Here is a 16,928-nt window from a genome sequence, read left to right as displayed (position 1 = left end):
CAAGGTCAATCTAAAATAGAAGCCGCTTCTGTATAAATGGCTCAGAATGTGGATGTTATGCTTATAACTCGTCATCCACTGCTGTATCAGGAATGCAGTCTGGTGTGCTCTGTGTGGGTAGCACTGGCATGCTGGCATTTGGCTTAATCTGTTGGTACAAACTATTAAAACCGGCCAGTAAATTTTCTAGCACCTGTGGAGAGATAGTGACTAGCGCGCCCCCCTGTGGCTGTGCTGACGCAGCCTTCTGCTTGGAAGCAGTATTTTGCTTACCTGCAGAGGTTTTGGCAGTTTTCGGCTTACCTGAAGGGGTTTTGGCAGCCTTCTGCTTACCTGAAGGGGTTTTGGCTGACTTCTGCTGATTCTCCTTTGGGGCCATTATGCTTACTGAAATTGTGCTGCTCCTAATCCTTGCGTGCCTATTTATTTAGTTAATTTATGTATTTATTATTTATTTAATTTATTTAAGTTACTAGTATTTCAGATTCTAATTATCTTCTTGTAAATCCTATTTATCCAAATAAGTTAACTGAAAACTGCAGGGAAGAAGCCTAGCAGTGACCGGAATAAAGCTAATAAACAGTCGAGCCTGCCGCCTAAAGCACCTGGCGGTATGAAATAAGGGAAGGGGTTAATTAGGCTGCACAGCCTTAATAGCACCGCTAACTGCAAAAAACCTTAACTCAATGCAATTCCCAAGGGACCAAATAAAGGAATAAATCGCTGGGAAATATACTGAAAACCAGGAAAGCTATGCCTTCCTCACCAGGCAGCAGTAACTGTTAGTATAGTGGGAGAAGGTGATTAATATAAGCTAGATGCTGAATGAGGAAATGAAATTAAGGCTATATAAATGCCAATATATACTCAAGATAGGTAAGGTTAGGCACCACGAGCTAGGAGCAAAAGCAACACCGAAGCACAGTCCCTCAAACAAAATGGATGCCACAGAAGGCCACGTGGTCTAACCAAGATGGCCGCCGACCAGCTGGTCCCCTGAAACACGTGGATAATGTAAAAATGGCCGCCCACCAGAAAGCAACCCGAAACAACAATGAAATATTATGCTAGAATGCACAACAAACACAGAAATGGGACAATGAGCGCAGAAATGGCTGCCGCGATACCAACCTTGTGCCTCCCTCAATTCAATTCCCCCCTACTGATAAGCAACCCCAGCACTGACCGCAAAAGAGTCAAAAGTAGCACCAAAGCAGGTCTAAAATGCCCCAAATACTTTACCCGTCCCGAGTGGCGTGTCCGAGCCCTGTGTAAACTGCGATGACGCTAAGTAGCTCGAGGGGGAGGGGGGGAATTCCCCTTCTTGCCAGCGTCTCCGCTGCAGTTCTCCGGGAGCGACACGAGGCCGCTAAAACCAGCCCCACTAGCTAGCCGATCAGCGGTGAGGCGATCGCAAAGAGCTGCTCCAGGAGCGCGCAGCGCGGCTCTACTGGAGAGGGGAGCCCTTGTGAGCCGAGCTAAACACGTAGCGATCTGATAGCAGGACCTAGAAGCGAAATAAAAGAAAGGCAAAGAAACACAAAGGTGGGGGAAGGACGCACAAGGGGTCCCCAGCGATGGCGCGCCGAGAAGGGAAGGGAAACCCCTAGCGCGTGCGGCAGAACTTCAGGAGGGATTCCTTCGGCACGCCTGCCGAATCGCGGCAACCCAGCTGATCGGCGGATGAAGCAGGAGGACGCTCTAGGAAGCGGTGGGGGAATCCCCAGGAGGACGCTCTAGGAAGCAGTGGATGATTGCCCCAGCGACGCGCCGGCTAGCAATGGGAAGGCGCAACCGGAGGACGCTCCAGCAAGCGGCAGGGAGACCCCCAGGAGCAAGGAGACCCCCGGGAGGACGCTCCAGGAAGCGGTGAGGGATTCCCCCAGCGACGTGCCGGCTTGAGCTGGGAAGCCGCAACCGGAGGACGCTCCAGAGAGCGGGGCGGCGGATCAGCTGGAAGGCGGCCGATCAGCTGTGCGGTGGAGAACCACGTGGCTGCCGGCTGCTGGCCTCTGCACCAATCGCGCTCCGGAAGGCTCCCGGGCAAGACCTGCAAGGAAAGGTGGCGTTTAAAAACGCCTTTGTGGTAGTGATCTCAGGAAGCGATTTCAGCAGAAAGGTAAGCTCTGCGAGCCCGAAGGCAAGCGCGATTCCAGCGAAGAGGCTCCAGCCGCGGCAGCCGCTTCTCCCTTCGCAATGCTTGATCCGGCGATCCGATCTTGATCCGCAGAGAAAAAGCTGGAGAGCTTGGATGATCCGGCGATCCGATCTTGATCCGCAGAGAAAAGCTGTAGAGTTCGGGAGCCCAGGAGGAAGAGGGCGAGCTCTGGCTGCGTGCCCACTTAAGTGCTGTGGGCACGCCCTAGCCGGCTGAGCCGGTTGGCCAGCCAGCTGGGCACCGCACCCAGAGCTCGCCCAATAGTGGCAGGGGATGCCGGCATCCCCTGTGCACGTGGCGGGCTCGTGATGCACTGCAACCCCCCCTCCTTTCTAAGGGCGGAAGGGGCTTAACTGTAAAAATATCTCTTTAGCCTCAGTATTTTTGCTTTTATGTCTAAACAGGCAAGAGTCTTGAACCAGTAAAAAAAATTTATTTTAATTTTCAACACTCAAGTACATATAATCAAATATGACCTTGCCAAAGAAATAAATTGCTCCAAGTCATACTTTTAAGCCAAGTTTCAGCCTATAGCAGATTTCCATAGTTATATAAATCAATCTCTGAACAACAGTTTATTTAGAAGTGCTGATATCTCTAGCTACATACAGTGCCATAAATGGGTTTGGGCAGGCAAAATGCTTCACAGGGGAGGCACACTTTACACAATGTAAAATTAAAATAATTCATCCTTGAATTTTTCATATTAAGAGTAATATTTCAGTAAGTAATAACTAAAACCTTCTGCTGTTGGAGCCAATGTTTCTGCACCCTAAACAAAACATTTGGATTTCCAAGTTTATTAATGTTTTTTTCCAGTGCTCCTTCAGTTTTATGGAAGGGGACAAGGATATCTCAAGACCTAGCTCTCAAATTGTCAATATCTTTGCTACAAACCATTATGGGTTGAATCCAATGCTGTCATTGCATGAGTGCGTCAGTCTTCACTTGTGCAAGAGGCCTTCCCCTTCCACTCCTCTACCCTGCATCCCTCTGTGCCCCTAGAAAATCTGCTCCAGAGTGCCTCCAACCCTCAAGCAGATTGAGGGTACTGGGGGACAGCAGTGGAAAGGAGAGGATGGGCAAGTTCAGTCGCAAAAGTGAAAGTCTCTCACTTGCACAACCATCGTATCAGCTACAACCCTATGATTTCATCAGGCTTTGATTAACAAGTTGATTATTCAACAGAAATGACGGTACCAGTGCGTCTTGGATGTGTGAGTGATGACTACATAACCAAGCCAAAGCATTTAACAGTCCCATCTAGATCTGATAGCAGAGATAGTGTTTAACTATCTAAATAGTATTTAAAGAATGCATTTGTACATACAAGAATACATGTTGAACAGGTCATTAACAGGAGCGGACATGCAGTGAGTCATCTTCAGATTCGTAATGCAGCACTGAATGTTGCCTATGACACAGACATCTTCAACCTATCATGTCAGCAAAATAATCAGCTTTTGTTTTTTTCTGATTCCTGAAAATCTCATGCTAAATGAAATGGGGGAATGCAGCCAGTTGGTTAAAGTGCACATTGACAAGTTATCAGTTCGGGATGTTTGTTCTTTACAATGCAAGGAAGTGCTACTGGCAGCTGTACACAATGGCTGTGTTCATACAACATGCTAAGCCAAACCCTTGACTAGGCAAAACTGAATGAACATGTGGGCTCTTAGGGAGGAGCTTCTAGCCATTTGGCTGTTCTCTGGGAGCCTGCACATTCACTGTTTGGCTTAGTGCATTATGGGAACACAACCAATCCTCTTGTTCTATCCTAATAATAGCATCTGAATTTATATATATATATTCCTTTAATGTGAAATCCTGTGATCTCAAGTCAAATCAGACCATTATTCTCCACAGCTGTCGTCACCCTGGAAAGGGCTGCATGTCTGAACTATCTACCACCAGATATCTAAAAAAAGGAGGGGGAAGAACATTAACTAGGTGAGAAAAGAAACCCCATTCTTATATAGTTAGTTATCTAGGGAAAGCTTAAAAAATATTTTGAATGATACTTTGTGGTATGAGAGGTTATCAGTCTCATCATAAATTCCACTATGCAGGGAGGCAGACAATGACAAAAATCAAATTAAAATAGCATCCTTTGTCTAAACTGAAGCAGAGAGATAAGGAAAAACATAAAGCACAAGCAGCAGCTTTTCCTTAGTCCCAGAGAAGGGAAAAATCTATGATGAAACATGCATAATGGCAATATTTTATTTATGAAGTACATGTCACTTTATTCTTCAGCTTTCGTCCTTTATAATATACATAGCAAAGGTGGCTGCATCACACACACATAACACACTCACCGTGTGATACATCCAATTCACTCATGCCACACTCGGCGTCTCAAGATGTCTATAATAAGGAACGTATTAAAGGTTGTGATCTTTTATTTATAAGCCCCTGAGCATTTTTTTTTCCTCCCCAGAGTTAGGTGAAAAAAGGCAAAAAACCGAACAAGACTTTCCTTGCTCTTTTAAGTGCTTTGTGCAACAATGTTCAGAGAAGTTATCACTGAAGTCTTTTTGTATTCTTTTAATAAGGAGATGCACTGTTTCGAGTTCTAGCCATGAACTCCCATTACGTTACAGCCATTTCTCATGACAGTCATTTCCAGTTATATTTCAATCACACGCAGCTAATATAGCTCTTTGCTCCCTCGATCCATGTTTTTTAGTTCTGCAGACCAAAAATGAAATGTCTGTATGGAGAGTGTCTCTTCGTTCACAGTGGTGTCATCTAGGCGACACCGTCGGGCTGGAGAAGGAGCCTGAATTCCTTGGTGATTGAAAAGGCATTGGTGGAGTACTGGGGGACAGTTTTCTCGGGCTGCACAGATCTCCATTGTGTAGCTTCCAAAGAAGTTCTTCATTTTCCATTGACAAGCGCTTATTTACCTTTGATTCTTTCTCCAGAGACTCTTGCAAAACTGCCTGTTCGGTGGAAAGTTGCCTGTTATGAGAGAGAGAGAAAGCAGACATTTACTGTCTAGGTTGAGTATTAGCAAGTCACAAGTTGGACTAGCAACAATACGCTGCAGTGTACCTTCTTTCCCCAAAGGTGTTTCTGTTCAGGATTTCAGGTAAAGTTAAGACTTGGTTGCTGAATTAAATCCCCCACCAGTCCCAGCCAACATAGCCAATAACCAGTCTCGGATGTTGTTTTTTCTCCCATCCAATAATTAGAATTCTGTGGTTCTTGAGGGCCGCTGGGCAGTCTCCCTGGGCTGTTTGGAGGTTGCTTTTTGCTCTCTTTGGTTTTTGTTTTGTATTTCTGCTCACCTGAGAGTTCACTCGTGTGTGCAGGTAACTTTCTTCCTCCTTAGTGGTTTTGTTGTGGCTCCAGTACTGTCAGCACTCAACCTCGAGCTAGTGGCCATATTGTGGCTTGCCACTCAGCTGCTTGTGGTGCAAGGAAACTCCATAGACAAGGACAAGGACTGGAGTAGCAAACTGCAGGGCTTGCCTGCTCTACATCCTTGCCCTTAAGAGATGGTAGCCCCGTAATTCTACAAAAGGACAAAGCCAAGCCACTTTCCCCACAATGGATTTAACAGATTTAACTTCCTGCTAACTTCTTGAAGACACAAGAAATGGCAAAAGGAGAAAGGGTAGTTATCTGATCCTCCTATTTAAAAGCTACACTCTTCCATGATTCAGAAAAAGTTGCAACCAAAGACTAATAGTCCAACTCCAAACATAAGGAGTCTGTGCAACTACTTTCACAAATCCAGCATAAGTTTAAATATAAAGAGCTTAAGGAGGCTGCTTTCTCTTCTGCGGGGACACAAAACCTCATCCATTTATCAAGTAGTACTAATTCTCTATGTGGTGGCCCTCCAAAGCTGTTTGTACATTAAGTTGTGAAGCAGAATCTCTTGAAAACTGTTCTTAGGCAAGCCCCTCTGAAACTATTAAGAAATTGTGCTAGCTAGGCAAGTCCGCATTCAAGCGCAGTGTGGACTGTGATTTTGTTCCTTTTACCACAGGCACGCCCCACCTGCAATAGGCTCAAGGTAGCTTGCAGTATACAGTGGTACCTTTGGTTGTGAAGGGTATCCGTTCCTTGGATCCCAAGGAATTTGCAACCAGAGGTGCCGCTTCTGCATATGCGTGCGGCACAGTTTAGTGCTTCTGCGCATGTGGCGAAACCCGGAAAAATACTTCTGGGTTTGTCGCGTACGTATCCCAAAGGATACGTAAACAGAGGTGAACATAAGTAGAGGTACTGTATACTTTTGCACTTCAGTTCTCTCTACTTTCTAAATCCCCCCCCCCCAAGAGAATGATGGCAGCTGTCAAACTAAAAGAGCAACTCAAAGAAGTATTTTAGAATTACCTGGAAAGCTCCATGTGTTTGTTCATCCGGGCTTTTAATTCTTCATTCTCCTGCTGAAGTTTTCTCATTTTCTCCACTAAGGCTGCATTGTTCTCCACCTTGAACAAATGTGCAGATTTAATGTGGTGGGGAGGGAGAGGCCCGATTTATTTTAGATGAAGCCAGGTTGTCCTATTGCGCCAGTTTTTAAAATAATATCTCAAAATCTACCACAAAAATTTATTTTTTAAATTTTATTACTGCTCCAGAGCTCAAGCATAAATTCTCTACTACAAACTTATAAAATGCCTCCTTCACCCTGCACTAATCCAGTCTGTCTTGTTAAACTAGTAAGAAGCACCTTCTAATTGAGGGGGGGGGGTGGAATGGGAGAGTTGACCGGAGTCTTCCAGTTTCTTCCGTTCAGCATCCTTATGTTTCTGGCTGCACAATCTGGATTTATGGCCAGCGTATTTTGTTTAGGTTTAAGAATTAAATGCTGTGGAATTAATGATCAATGGCAGTATAATAATCTCTAAAACTGCAAATACTATTTAGCCCTGCTCCCTGTCCCTTGGATTTATAATCTGTTCCTCTGTGTGCTCTGGATACAAGAGGCCTAATTTATTTATTTACATGTGCTCTGAGACCAGTATATCATCTCAGAAACAATGGCACCCACTGTCCTGGTATCTCAATGTCCCCGATTATTATGGTGTTTGCCCAGCCTTACTGCTGCCATTTAGATGACACACCCTGCTGGCTCCTCCTGCCTCTGGCACAGTGAAGGGTTTCCAGAATTTGTCACACTTTAAAAAGCATGTAAAAGAGGGAGGCATGCATCTCTCTGATATTGCTTATTCTGCATTACTCCAGCAGATATTAAGCACCCTCAATTTACATTCTCTTTACTCATCAATAGAGCAGAATTGTTATACCATGTACCTGGATTTATACAGGATGTTTTAAATGTTCAATATTTTAAGTGTGCAAAGGACCCCATATATTATTTCAGTAACCCTTACAAAAGTTCATGATATACTGTCTTTATATGACAGATGGGAAGGGCTGAGACGGAGAGAATGATGGACTGCAAAAGTTCATAGGTGGCAACTTATTTAGCTAAAGCTAATTAATTTACATTAGCTCCACAGAGGAGTATTATGGTTCCTCTTTCCAGTTTTACTCCTTATTAACTCCTCTGTAACTTGAATTTATTGCTACAGTGTCTACTTTTGCATTATCAGCACAAATCCAGCTTTTGGAAGACTAGCACTCCAAGAAAAAGCTCACCAGTTTTTCCATCTTCAACAATTTGATATCTTGTTGATGTAGCTTCTCATTTTTGATCTCCAGCACTGCTTTCAAACTTTCCAGTTCTTGTTCCAGATACATAAGCTGAGGGTTTTTCTGCAAAATGACATGCAAAGTTAATGGAGGCCCCTCAAGGTTGCCATGCATAGCAAACATATTTTAAGTTATGACTGTAAATATTGACTTGTTACAGATTTCCTTAGCCAAGCAGTGGAAAACATTATCTATCTCTCTCTCACACACCAAGGTACAGCTAAAAAACTTCAAACTTGCAAGCTGTTTGTATGGAGGAATAACAGTCTCTTTAAAACAAAACTTTCACAAATGCTCTAAATGTATTTAGAGCTCTTGTGAAATTATTTTATTGCTGTAAAAAGTGATAAAGATGGTCATTTTCTGGTATATTGCTGTATTTTTAAACCACCCGTAAGGATATCTATCCCAACGTAAAATATACCTATAACAATTATAACTTCAAATGGGCTTCAACCTTGAAACCACAGAAAGTCTTCTTGTAATGTAAATGTACACACACACATCTGTCTGTTGAAATCTATCCAGAATTGTTTTATATTTGAAAATTATGGAGATCCGATCAAGAAAAAAAGCAGCCGATATAGATTCTGAATAATCCTAACTAGGGGTGCATGCAAACACTGTGTTTAATTTACAAGCAATACTGATTCAGATAATTAAATTTGTTAATGAGAAATGCCAGACACAATATTGATAAATTAAGATTTTGGTGCACACATTACTCAGTTCCATATTGCCTAGAGAATTAACAAACCCACTACCAAATTAGTATGTATGCACCAGCGCTTTCCTCATATCAAGCAGGCTCTTCCTTGCATCTTGATAACAATGACCAGAAGCAAAAGTAAACCCAAGAGCTAAGAGAGAGTCCCAATGATAATCTAATGTAGCTCAAACAAAGCGAAGTAACAGCCAAAAACATAGGAACAGATAACACAGGTGCAGGCAAGACAATAAACATCTGTCAGCTTTGGGGTTTAAGGAGAAAGACAATGCTTATTCATCTTCTGCACACACCACCCCCAGATCTTCCAACTTAAAATTACAGTAACTCAGCCTGCAGAAAATGCACCACTACTCTGATTTGTAGACCCAGAAGAAATGATGTAATACACCTGGTTCAAAGGCTCATAGTATCCAGAAATCATAGGGCAGGATGTCGTCTTTTTTTAAAAAACACAGATAAAAATAGAAAACCAGCTAAGCTATGTGGATGTGTATACACACATACAAAAACACAGCAAGTATGTGTATTTTAATTACACACACAAAGCACATATGCAGTGTGATGGCAATTAGGCTTACACGACACTAGGATCAGTCAACCTTTTTACACCAGGGATGCACTTGAACCTTCCCTCATTCTCTTAAAACCAAGAGTTCAATGGTCTTAGTGCAACACACCTGGTCAAGCAGCCATTCATCATTTTAATCCATAACATTTGTAACTGCTATTCATGTTTAGAACATTAACAGTGCAGCCACAGCACAGGAATTGAGATAAGTCAATGTGATGTCTAATTGGTCCCTTTGCACGAGCACAAAGGTTTTTGATCCAGCGGTGAGGCATCCTCCACTCATGGAAGGAGAGGAGACATTATTTTTGCAAGCTTCCCTTCACCCAGTAGATCCCAGCCTTCCCCTCCTCCCCACAAAAAAGGCTATTTCTAGAGGATTATAAAAGCAAGTCAGTACTTACAATATTTGTTTTTTCTTTGGCTGTACGTTTTTGCTCTTCCAACTTAAGCTTTTCATTCAGGGAATCATTTTCACTCTGTAATTCACTAATTTTTTTCTAAAAAATTAAAAAAACACAAAAAACCAAACTTAAGACCTGAGCCTCTGCTATAAAGCCAGGTAACATTTTAGGAAATTGCTATCAAGTACGCTAAATAGAAAAACCCAGTGTGAGAAATTAGAAGTTGCAGACATCCTGAACACAAACAGTAGGTCAATTTAGAGAAGTAATGCTCTAAAGCATAGCTGTCATGGCTAATGAATTTGTCTAAGCAAAAAAATAAAATAAAATGCATGTTTCATAAAGAATCGGGAGTTGCATTGCTTATCCTACGGCTTCTAAGGGATAACCAGAAAGATGTACTGTTGCACATCATCCCTAAACTCCAAGCAGTGTGAGATTCCCAGTGGTTTGGTTCTAGGTGGTCTGTGTATCCTTTTAGAAAATGAGACACAGCGGAGATTGTAGTGTTTTTATGCTGTATGGTTTATGTACAAATATATACAACCTGAGCCTACGATGGAGGGGTGCCCAGCATCAACAACCAAAGAGGGTCGTGCTTCTTCCATAGACATAGCTTTGGGTCCAAACAGCCATCATCCTCTGCCTGCTGTTTTGTGTCTTGGTCACAACTCCTAATTTCTTACTCTAAACCCTGGCTTTATCAGTTGAGGGAAAGGCCGTGCTCATCTAAATGGCTCATCCCTTAGGCTATCACCTCACACAGGAAGCTAGCCTGGCTTGTTTAGCTTTTAAGACTTGTTGATTCCAAAGGATCAGAAGTGTCTAGCACACAGCTCGAGCTGCATGGGTTTTAATTGGCTTTTGAAATTTGCTGATTCCAGGGGATTTAGAAGTGTCTAGCACACAGCTTAATACACACACAGGCCTGGCACCCGAGTGTTAACACCCCAGAACTTAGTTAAACTCTAACACTTCCTGAATCCAGGAATTTAGAAATGTCCAGCACCCACAGTAACAGTATGTAGTTTTAGATCAAGTTGAAGGTACCTGTGGCTACTATGGGCTGACCCAAGACATTTTGATACCTGGCACTCCCCTCCCGACCAGAGAAGAAGGAGTGAGTGAAGATCTACATCAGGAACAAGGGGAATAAAGATCTCCTTTATATTGGGATCTGCAGCCCCTGTGGCTCCTGCTGCTTGAGGCAGTTGCTTCACCTTGCCTCATGGGTGGGGTGGGCCGGCCCTGTGGCAACAGTTCCAGGATGTTCTACAAATACAAGGTACATGGTGACTTTGACACTGTGGTGGCATCTAAATCTAGCAATGTTACAGTTGCCTCTGGCATAGTAAGCAAAAGAGAAATTCCAGACCTCTAGTAGTTGTTGTTTTTCTTGGAGAGATTCTTCAAGTGTCCTTCTTTCTAATTCCTGGGCATTCTTGAGCTCTGAAAAATGTTTAGAGTCTTAACATTGCACAAGCGTACTCGCCTAACTTCTTTACAGTACCTGCATAGTGTGGTTTTCATTGTTATTTTGGCAGGGAAGTTTTAATAAGGTAATAACCTCTTGTCACACTGCCAGGATTATAAACAATAAATATATTTAGCAGCACAGCAAAGAAACTTCCTCTCTCACAGCAATAATGCAATGTGTTTGGTACCATCAAAGCAGTTAAGCTATGCAATTTACCTGTAAAGGACAATTCGTGGTGCTTTTTCAGCTCATCTATCCTTTCCGTATGACTGGTTTCAAGCTCTAGCTTAAAGTTTTCATGTGTAATATTCAAGTTGTCGACCTGAGGAACAACAACATATTTCGCTTACCATGTTGCCAGGACGTTTGCGATGACCACCACAGCCTTGTTAATTGCCACTGTGGCCATTTTATTTTATGTAATTATTACTGTTTGTTCTTTTTGCATTTTGTTTCCCTTCAACCTTACACCTCTCAATTCCTTCACCCTCCCCCACACTCTAATCACATATCTGCATATACACAGAGCTGCCAGTTATCTCCTTTGCCAATTTTTACTTCATACCTGAAGAAAGGAGGTTGTGCTTAAGAAATTCAGGAGATGAATCTCAGCCCAACTTCCATCCTGCCTACCTGTTCTTGGAGCTGTGCTTTGTATTTTTCAGCTTCTTCGATACAGATGCTCTGTAGTTTTTTGCATTCTGTTGTGTAGAACTGTTTCAGCCTTTCTTCCAGTTCAGACAAATCTCTTTGGTGTTGCTGGTTCAGCTGCTGCACAAATCCTTCGTAAGCTGCTTGTAGTTCATGTCTACCTTTCTCCAATTTCTCATAGGCTGCAGAAGCGGTTACTGAAGACAGAAATGCAGTGACGTTCTATGTAAATAAAATGGTTTTGCAAGCACATGCTCACAGGGCTTCTTTTAGGGAAGCATAGCCACAACCCTCTTCAACAGAATACCATCCTTGATGACACATGGGGAGTTTCTTCCTTTCCTCCAGCCCTAATAGTATTCAGGGATAGGACCCTAATTCTGTGAGAAAACACAGGTTTTGCAGGCAGAAGTTTCAGGTTCAGTCTTCCTCACTGGCATCCCGGGGAGTCACTGCCTGTTAGTTTAAGACAGCTTCTTGTTTCTAGGTACCGGTAAATTCTAGACCATAACATTTGATTCAAGTCCCACATCTTAAAATGCTTTTAAAAGGCTAAAGGTTTTTTCTCCCAGAGCTTTCAGGAGGTCTGCCTTCTGCAAATGCTCATTAAATTACCAGAAATTTTATATAAAACTAAACTGCAGAAGACTATTATAAAAGTTGCACAGGAAGTTTGCTTGACATCTGTGTTGGTGCTACTGTTGTGTCTTTTAAACTTACGCTTCCCTTACACACACACATCTTTTAATGACCATTTTTTATTGCACCCATGTTTGAAATTGGACTTCTGACTTATCACACGTGGTTATTTTTGATATATATAGCTCTCTTGCTTGAGAGAGCGTGTTATAGTATTTAACTGTGTTGTTGTATATGCTATTTTGGAATATTATTTCTTTCTTTGAAAAATACCCTTTTGCTTCCTAAATTTATCCAAAGCAAAGCCAGTGCACTGATAATCTGAAAGCAGCCTAACTAATCAGATAAGCACAAGTACTCTATGTGGTCATCATTCAAAGAGCTCAGTTTCACCTAAGGCCATAATATCTTAAGAGCATTGTTACTGTACCTCTCCTTTCAGTAATGCCAGAAGTAGGTGAATCAATGACAACTTGGTTCCCCTACAGTTTTATATTTAAAAATCCCCAAACATGTTCTCCTTCTATTCCTGCTTCCCATGTATTCCCTGGTTTTCTAGCACCAGTTCTTTCAAAAGTGGAACAGAGTTTGCTCACAAAAAAACCCTATGTCATACTTAATCTAGCCTTGCCCAAGTTGTTAAGTGTTTATTACTATTCTGACTTCTGTAAAGACTTCATATTAAAATTGGGGGGGGGGGGAGAGAAAGATCTTTAGGATTGAGAATATCAATAGGATTTTCACACATTATCATTCTGCTTACCCAATATGAAGTTATTTCATGTGTGTGAAATATTTAGCGCAAGGAGCATTTTACTCTCCCTAGTGCATCATTGCAGAGCTGCAGAGCTCCCATTTGGAAAGTAACCCATTTAAGAAATTAAGTTTATGCACATGGTTTTACACAAAAACCTTTCAAAGACATCCATGGCGCCAAACAAAAAAGGGTTCTTCGCCTAATATATTGTAAGCTTCCAGCAGATAAAATTGCAGTAGGCCACAAAGCCCTTAAGAATAGGCCCAAATATTTTAATACTTGTTATGATTGAAGCATTTTACAAATGCAAACTGAAAGCTAAGTGGGCATTTCTAACTGTAATGTGTGATACACAAAGATTTCCTCTGAAAACCACCACTTAAAACCTGCTTTAAGAATGTGACAAGTAATTATTCTCATAATAAAAAGGCTTAAGTATATACTTCAACCACATTTCACAGGCACAGACTCAATCCATCAAATACACTATTTATATAGACAGCACTTTAAGTGCTCCACATTCATCATCTGACTGATTTTTTTTTACAACAAATCTGTAAGGTAGGCCAGACTTGCCTCCACATTACAAGAGAAATGGAGGCTAAGTGATAGCATTTTGCCTAGGGCTGTCCAATGGACTTTCATTTGCTGGAAGGCACCCAAAGTGGCTGGGGAAACCAAGTCAGATGGGCAGCATATAAATATATTATTATTATTATTATTATTATTATTATTATTATTGCTAGAAGCAAAATGGACAAATAGCACACACCTCTTCCTTTCAGCCACCATATCACAGCAATCTCTCTATCAAAAAATCAAACATTCTAAAGCCTTTAAGAGGCAACCCTCATTTGGCGAATTTAAGCCATACCCCACCTCTCGCCATTTTAGCATTACGGTCATCTGCTATGCTGCCTTGCAGCATTTAATCTGATTACTGTGACAATTAACCTGCATCCAAGTTCATTTCAGACCTGTTGTCCACCACAGCCCGGCATGACACACGGCAATGAGTAAGATATAGCACACTTTTACAGTTGGTTTGCTTACTGGCAAAATGCAGGATAAATGTCTGCAAAAACCATTTGAGCAAACAAGAACAAAATCCATGCTGAAAAGACACCCCCAGTAAATGTTTCGACCATTAGGCACATGTTTCCAGGAGGCTGCTCTGGTAGGCTTAGTCAAGTTGGTGCCAGGAATTCGATGAACCCAAGGGTCAGGCAGACAACACTCCAGAGAAATGCAGAGCACAAACATATGAACAGAGTACAGTCGGGATTAGATTGTTCTGGTTCAATTCTATGTGTCTTCAAATCAGTTTTGCTGCTGCATTCGTTTAAGGGTTTTTTTGTGTTTTTTAATGCAAAGGACAGCACACAAGCCTGTACTTACCTAACTCTCCGCGAAGATTGACAAGTTCTATCGACAGCTCTTTACGTTGCTTTACCACTTCCTCCCTCTGAGGGGAAAAACAACAACACGGAGGCACATGGAATGTTAGTGAACACTCCAAGCAGAAAATACAACATTTGCCAATGCTTAACTTGCATGCTATCTGTACAATGACAAGAAACAGGAAAGTGAAGCCAAGATATGAATCATCCAGGACAACAGCTTCATAACGTTAGAAAAACACAGATGGCCCCCCGAGTTAAGGAAGTACGTAACTTGCAATAAGAACTCTGGCAATGGCTAAAGTAATCTTCAGTGGGGTTTTAGTGAAAGTACACAATTTACTTTAACGTTAACAAAACCTTAGTTTGCAAGTTAAGAAGGGTGGGGGTGCTAAGGTTTAAATAAACAGTGTTTATTAAGTAGCATTCAAGTAACCTTCCAGGATGCATGATGTTTGCCTCCAACCCATAACTGCGAGAACACACAATACGTGTAATGTACTTTGTAACAAAGGTAAACATAAGCTTAGGCACAGAATACTCTTAGCCTGCTAGTACAAACTGATAAAGCCTCATTGCAAAATTTAAACGGCAGCTGCAAGCTGCTGTGCCTGTCAAGGTTTTGCACAAAACACCAAAATTGCAGTCATCTTTAAGAGTTCAAAGTGCTTCTGTTGTTAGCGCAAAGTTAGCCTGCAATCTATACTTCACTACTTTTCTTTCCGCTCCCACTTGCCAAACCCTGTATTAAAAGAAGTTTCTGGATACCCCAGTAAAGAGTTCCGACTAAAGAACCAAACAGCACCCACATCATAAATCTATGCTGTGCGAACATTTCAGTACGCTATCTGCTTCCAAGATGCAGCAACTGCTCTGGAGAGCAGAACGTTGCAGAGGTCGCCAGATCCAGCCTTCCTTCCCTCCAGCTGCTGGAACCATTTTTTACCTTGCTTGCAGCAAACCCCTGCTTTTAAAATCTTTGTTATTCCAGGAGAGCACCTACAGCACAAATGCCAATTACCTCTTTTGCAGCACACTGAGAATACAGGCACATTCTGCTGCTGGAGCAGCCCATCGTCCAGCTTCTCTGCCCGCCGCATCCACGTAGCAGGCATGTACAGGTGGCAGGAACTACCGAAAACCAAACTGGTCAGCCCACACTTAACTCACAGCTAGGTAGTGCTCCGTTGGACACTGCCTCAGCTCGGCTTCATTGTGCTTTGCAGTTACCGTACTTCTTCTACTGGTCTCTCCCCCCCCCCCCAACACAGAAGCAGACACTGCAGCTTCTGCACTTGGCACAAGCAGCCAGTGATTACTTAAAGCCACAGCCCTTTCGTTTTTTGAAAAATGAGAACCAGACATTACAAAGATCGATTGCCACTTACTCAAATATCAGCTGGTACAGTGAAGGGTGGAGGGGGGGAAAGAGCACAGAAATCCTGACTATCTCTATGGATAATGGATCTTATTTTTAGCTTTTCTGAATTAGTTATTCTAGGCTTTCACTCTTAATTTGTAGAAGAAAACATGGCATGAATTGTAAGGAGCTGAGAGAAGATACAGACCTTGCCAGTACGACTATACTATCATTTGTTATGTAGCTTCTTCAGTGAACCTGGTGCTTCTACAGGATACGCAAATCCCTGCTCCCAAGGAGCTTACAATACGGTTTTAAACAGTGGGGGCAAGGGGATTGCTTTCATCTTTTCCCTGTTACATTCAATGAAGCTATATATTCATTAATATTTTAGCATTGCTTTTGTGGTTGCCCTCACAAGCACTCTTATGATTTAGACCACTTGCTGTTATTCCCATTTTACAGATTACTTTAGTAACTGGCCTGAGTCAACCCTGTCAAGTCCATACCCAAAGGCTAAAACCTAGAACCAAATCTATCTTTATATTTGCTGGGGGGGAAACTGCACTGATTCATTCATTCATTCATTCATTTTTAGCTTTCACCAAAATAGACATTCAAAAATAAAACACTATTTTTAAAAAATCATATCGTTGATGAAAAACACACCAGCCCACCCACCCTTTTTACAGTGGAGTTGACATCCAGCCTGAAAAGTTATGGGGAACTCATATGCTTGCATATTACTTTATAAAAACCAGCTTAAAACATATTATTTTCTCAAAATTTCTCAAAAATGAGACTTCCAAATCTCATTTTTCCTCCAAAACACTCAAGGCAGCAAACATGGTTCTCCCCTATTTTATTCTCACAACAACCCTTTGGGGTATGTTAGGCTGAGACATGTTAAACAGCTCAAAGTTGCCAAGTGATCTTCACAGATAAGGGGGGATCCAAACCCTGGTCTTCCAGAGCCAACACCAACGTGATGCTTCTCATAGAATCAAGGAATTGGGAGGGACTCCTGAGGGTCATCTAGTCGAACCCCCTGCAGTGCAGGAATCTCAACTAAAGCATCCATGACAGACGGTCAACCTCACAAAGGTAT

General features: G+C 42.2%; 1 protein-coding gene and 1 long non-coding RNA gene across 6 annotated transcripts in view; one reads left to right on the top strand and one right to left on the bottom strand.

Annotated features, from left to right (window-relative positions):
* Positions 1-2,571: 2,571 nt before the first annotated feature.
* The window catches only part of MTUS1 (microtubule associated scaffold protein 1), a 104,356-nt gene continuing 89,999 nt past the window's right edge, over positions 2,572-16,928 (bottom strand). For 2 of the 5 annotated variants that reach the window (XM_033159831.1, XM_033159832.1), the window contains 8 exons: positions 14,459-14,525; positions 11,647-11,861; positions 11,230-11,335; positions 10,912-10,985; positions 9,537-9,632; positions 7,781-7,897; positions 6,509-6,606; positions 2,572-5,122 (listed from right to left, as the gene is read on the bottom strand). In XM_033159831.1, the coding sequence (XP_033015722.1) occupies positions 4,906-5,122; positions 6,509-6,606; positions 7,781-7,897; positions 9,537-9,632; positions 10,912-10,985; positions 11,230-11,335; positions 11,647-11,861; positions 14,459-14,525 (990 nt within the window). In that variant the 3' untranslated portion in view covers positions 2,572-4,905. Of the gene's footprint in view, positions 5,123-6,508; positions 6,607-7,780; positions 7,898-9,536; positions 9,633-10,911; positions 10,986-11,229; positions 11,336-11,646; positions 11,862-14,458; positions 14,526-15,481; positions 15,698-16,928 lie in introns of those variants that run through there. The other 3 variants (XM_033159833.1, XM_033159834.1, XM_033159835.1) reach the window with 2 other exon arrangements.
* Positions 5,122-11,914, top strand: LOC117052738. Its single transcript, XR_004427314.1, has 2 exons — positions 5,122-5,252; positions 11,846-11,914. It is a non-coding gene; the product is annotated as an uncharacterized LOC117052738 (long non-coding RNA).

The sequence above is a fragment of the Lacerta agilis genome, chromosome 9 (genome assembly GCF_009819535.1).
Source record: "Lacerta agilis isolate rLacAgi1 chromosome 9, rLacAgi1.pri, whole genome shotgun sequence".
NCBI classification, from domain to species: Eukaryota; Metazoa; Chordata; class Lepidosauria; order Squamata; family Lacertidae; genus Lacerta; species Lacerta agilis.
The sequence above is the reverse complement of the archived record's forward strand: the minus strand, read 5'-3'. Positions and strand labels throughout refer to the sequence as shown.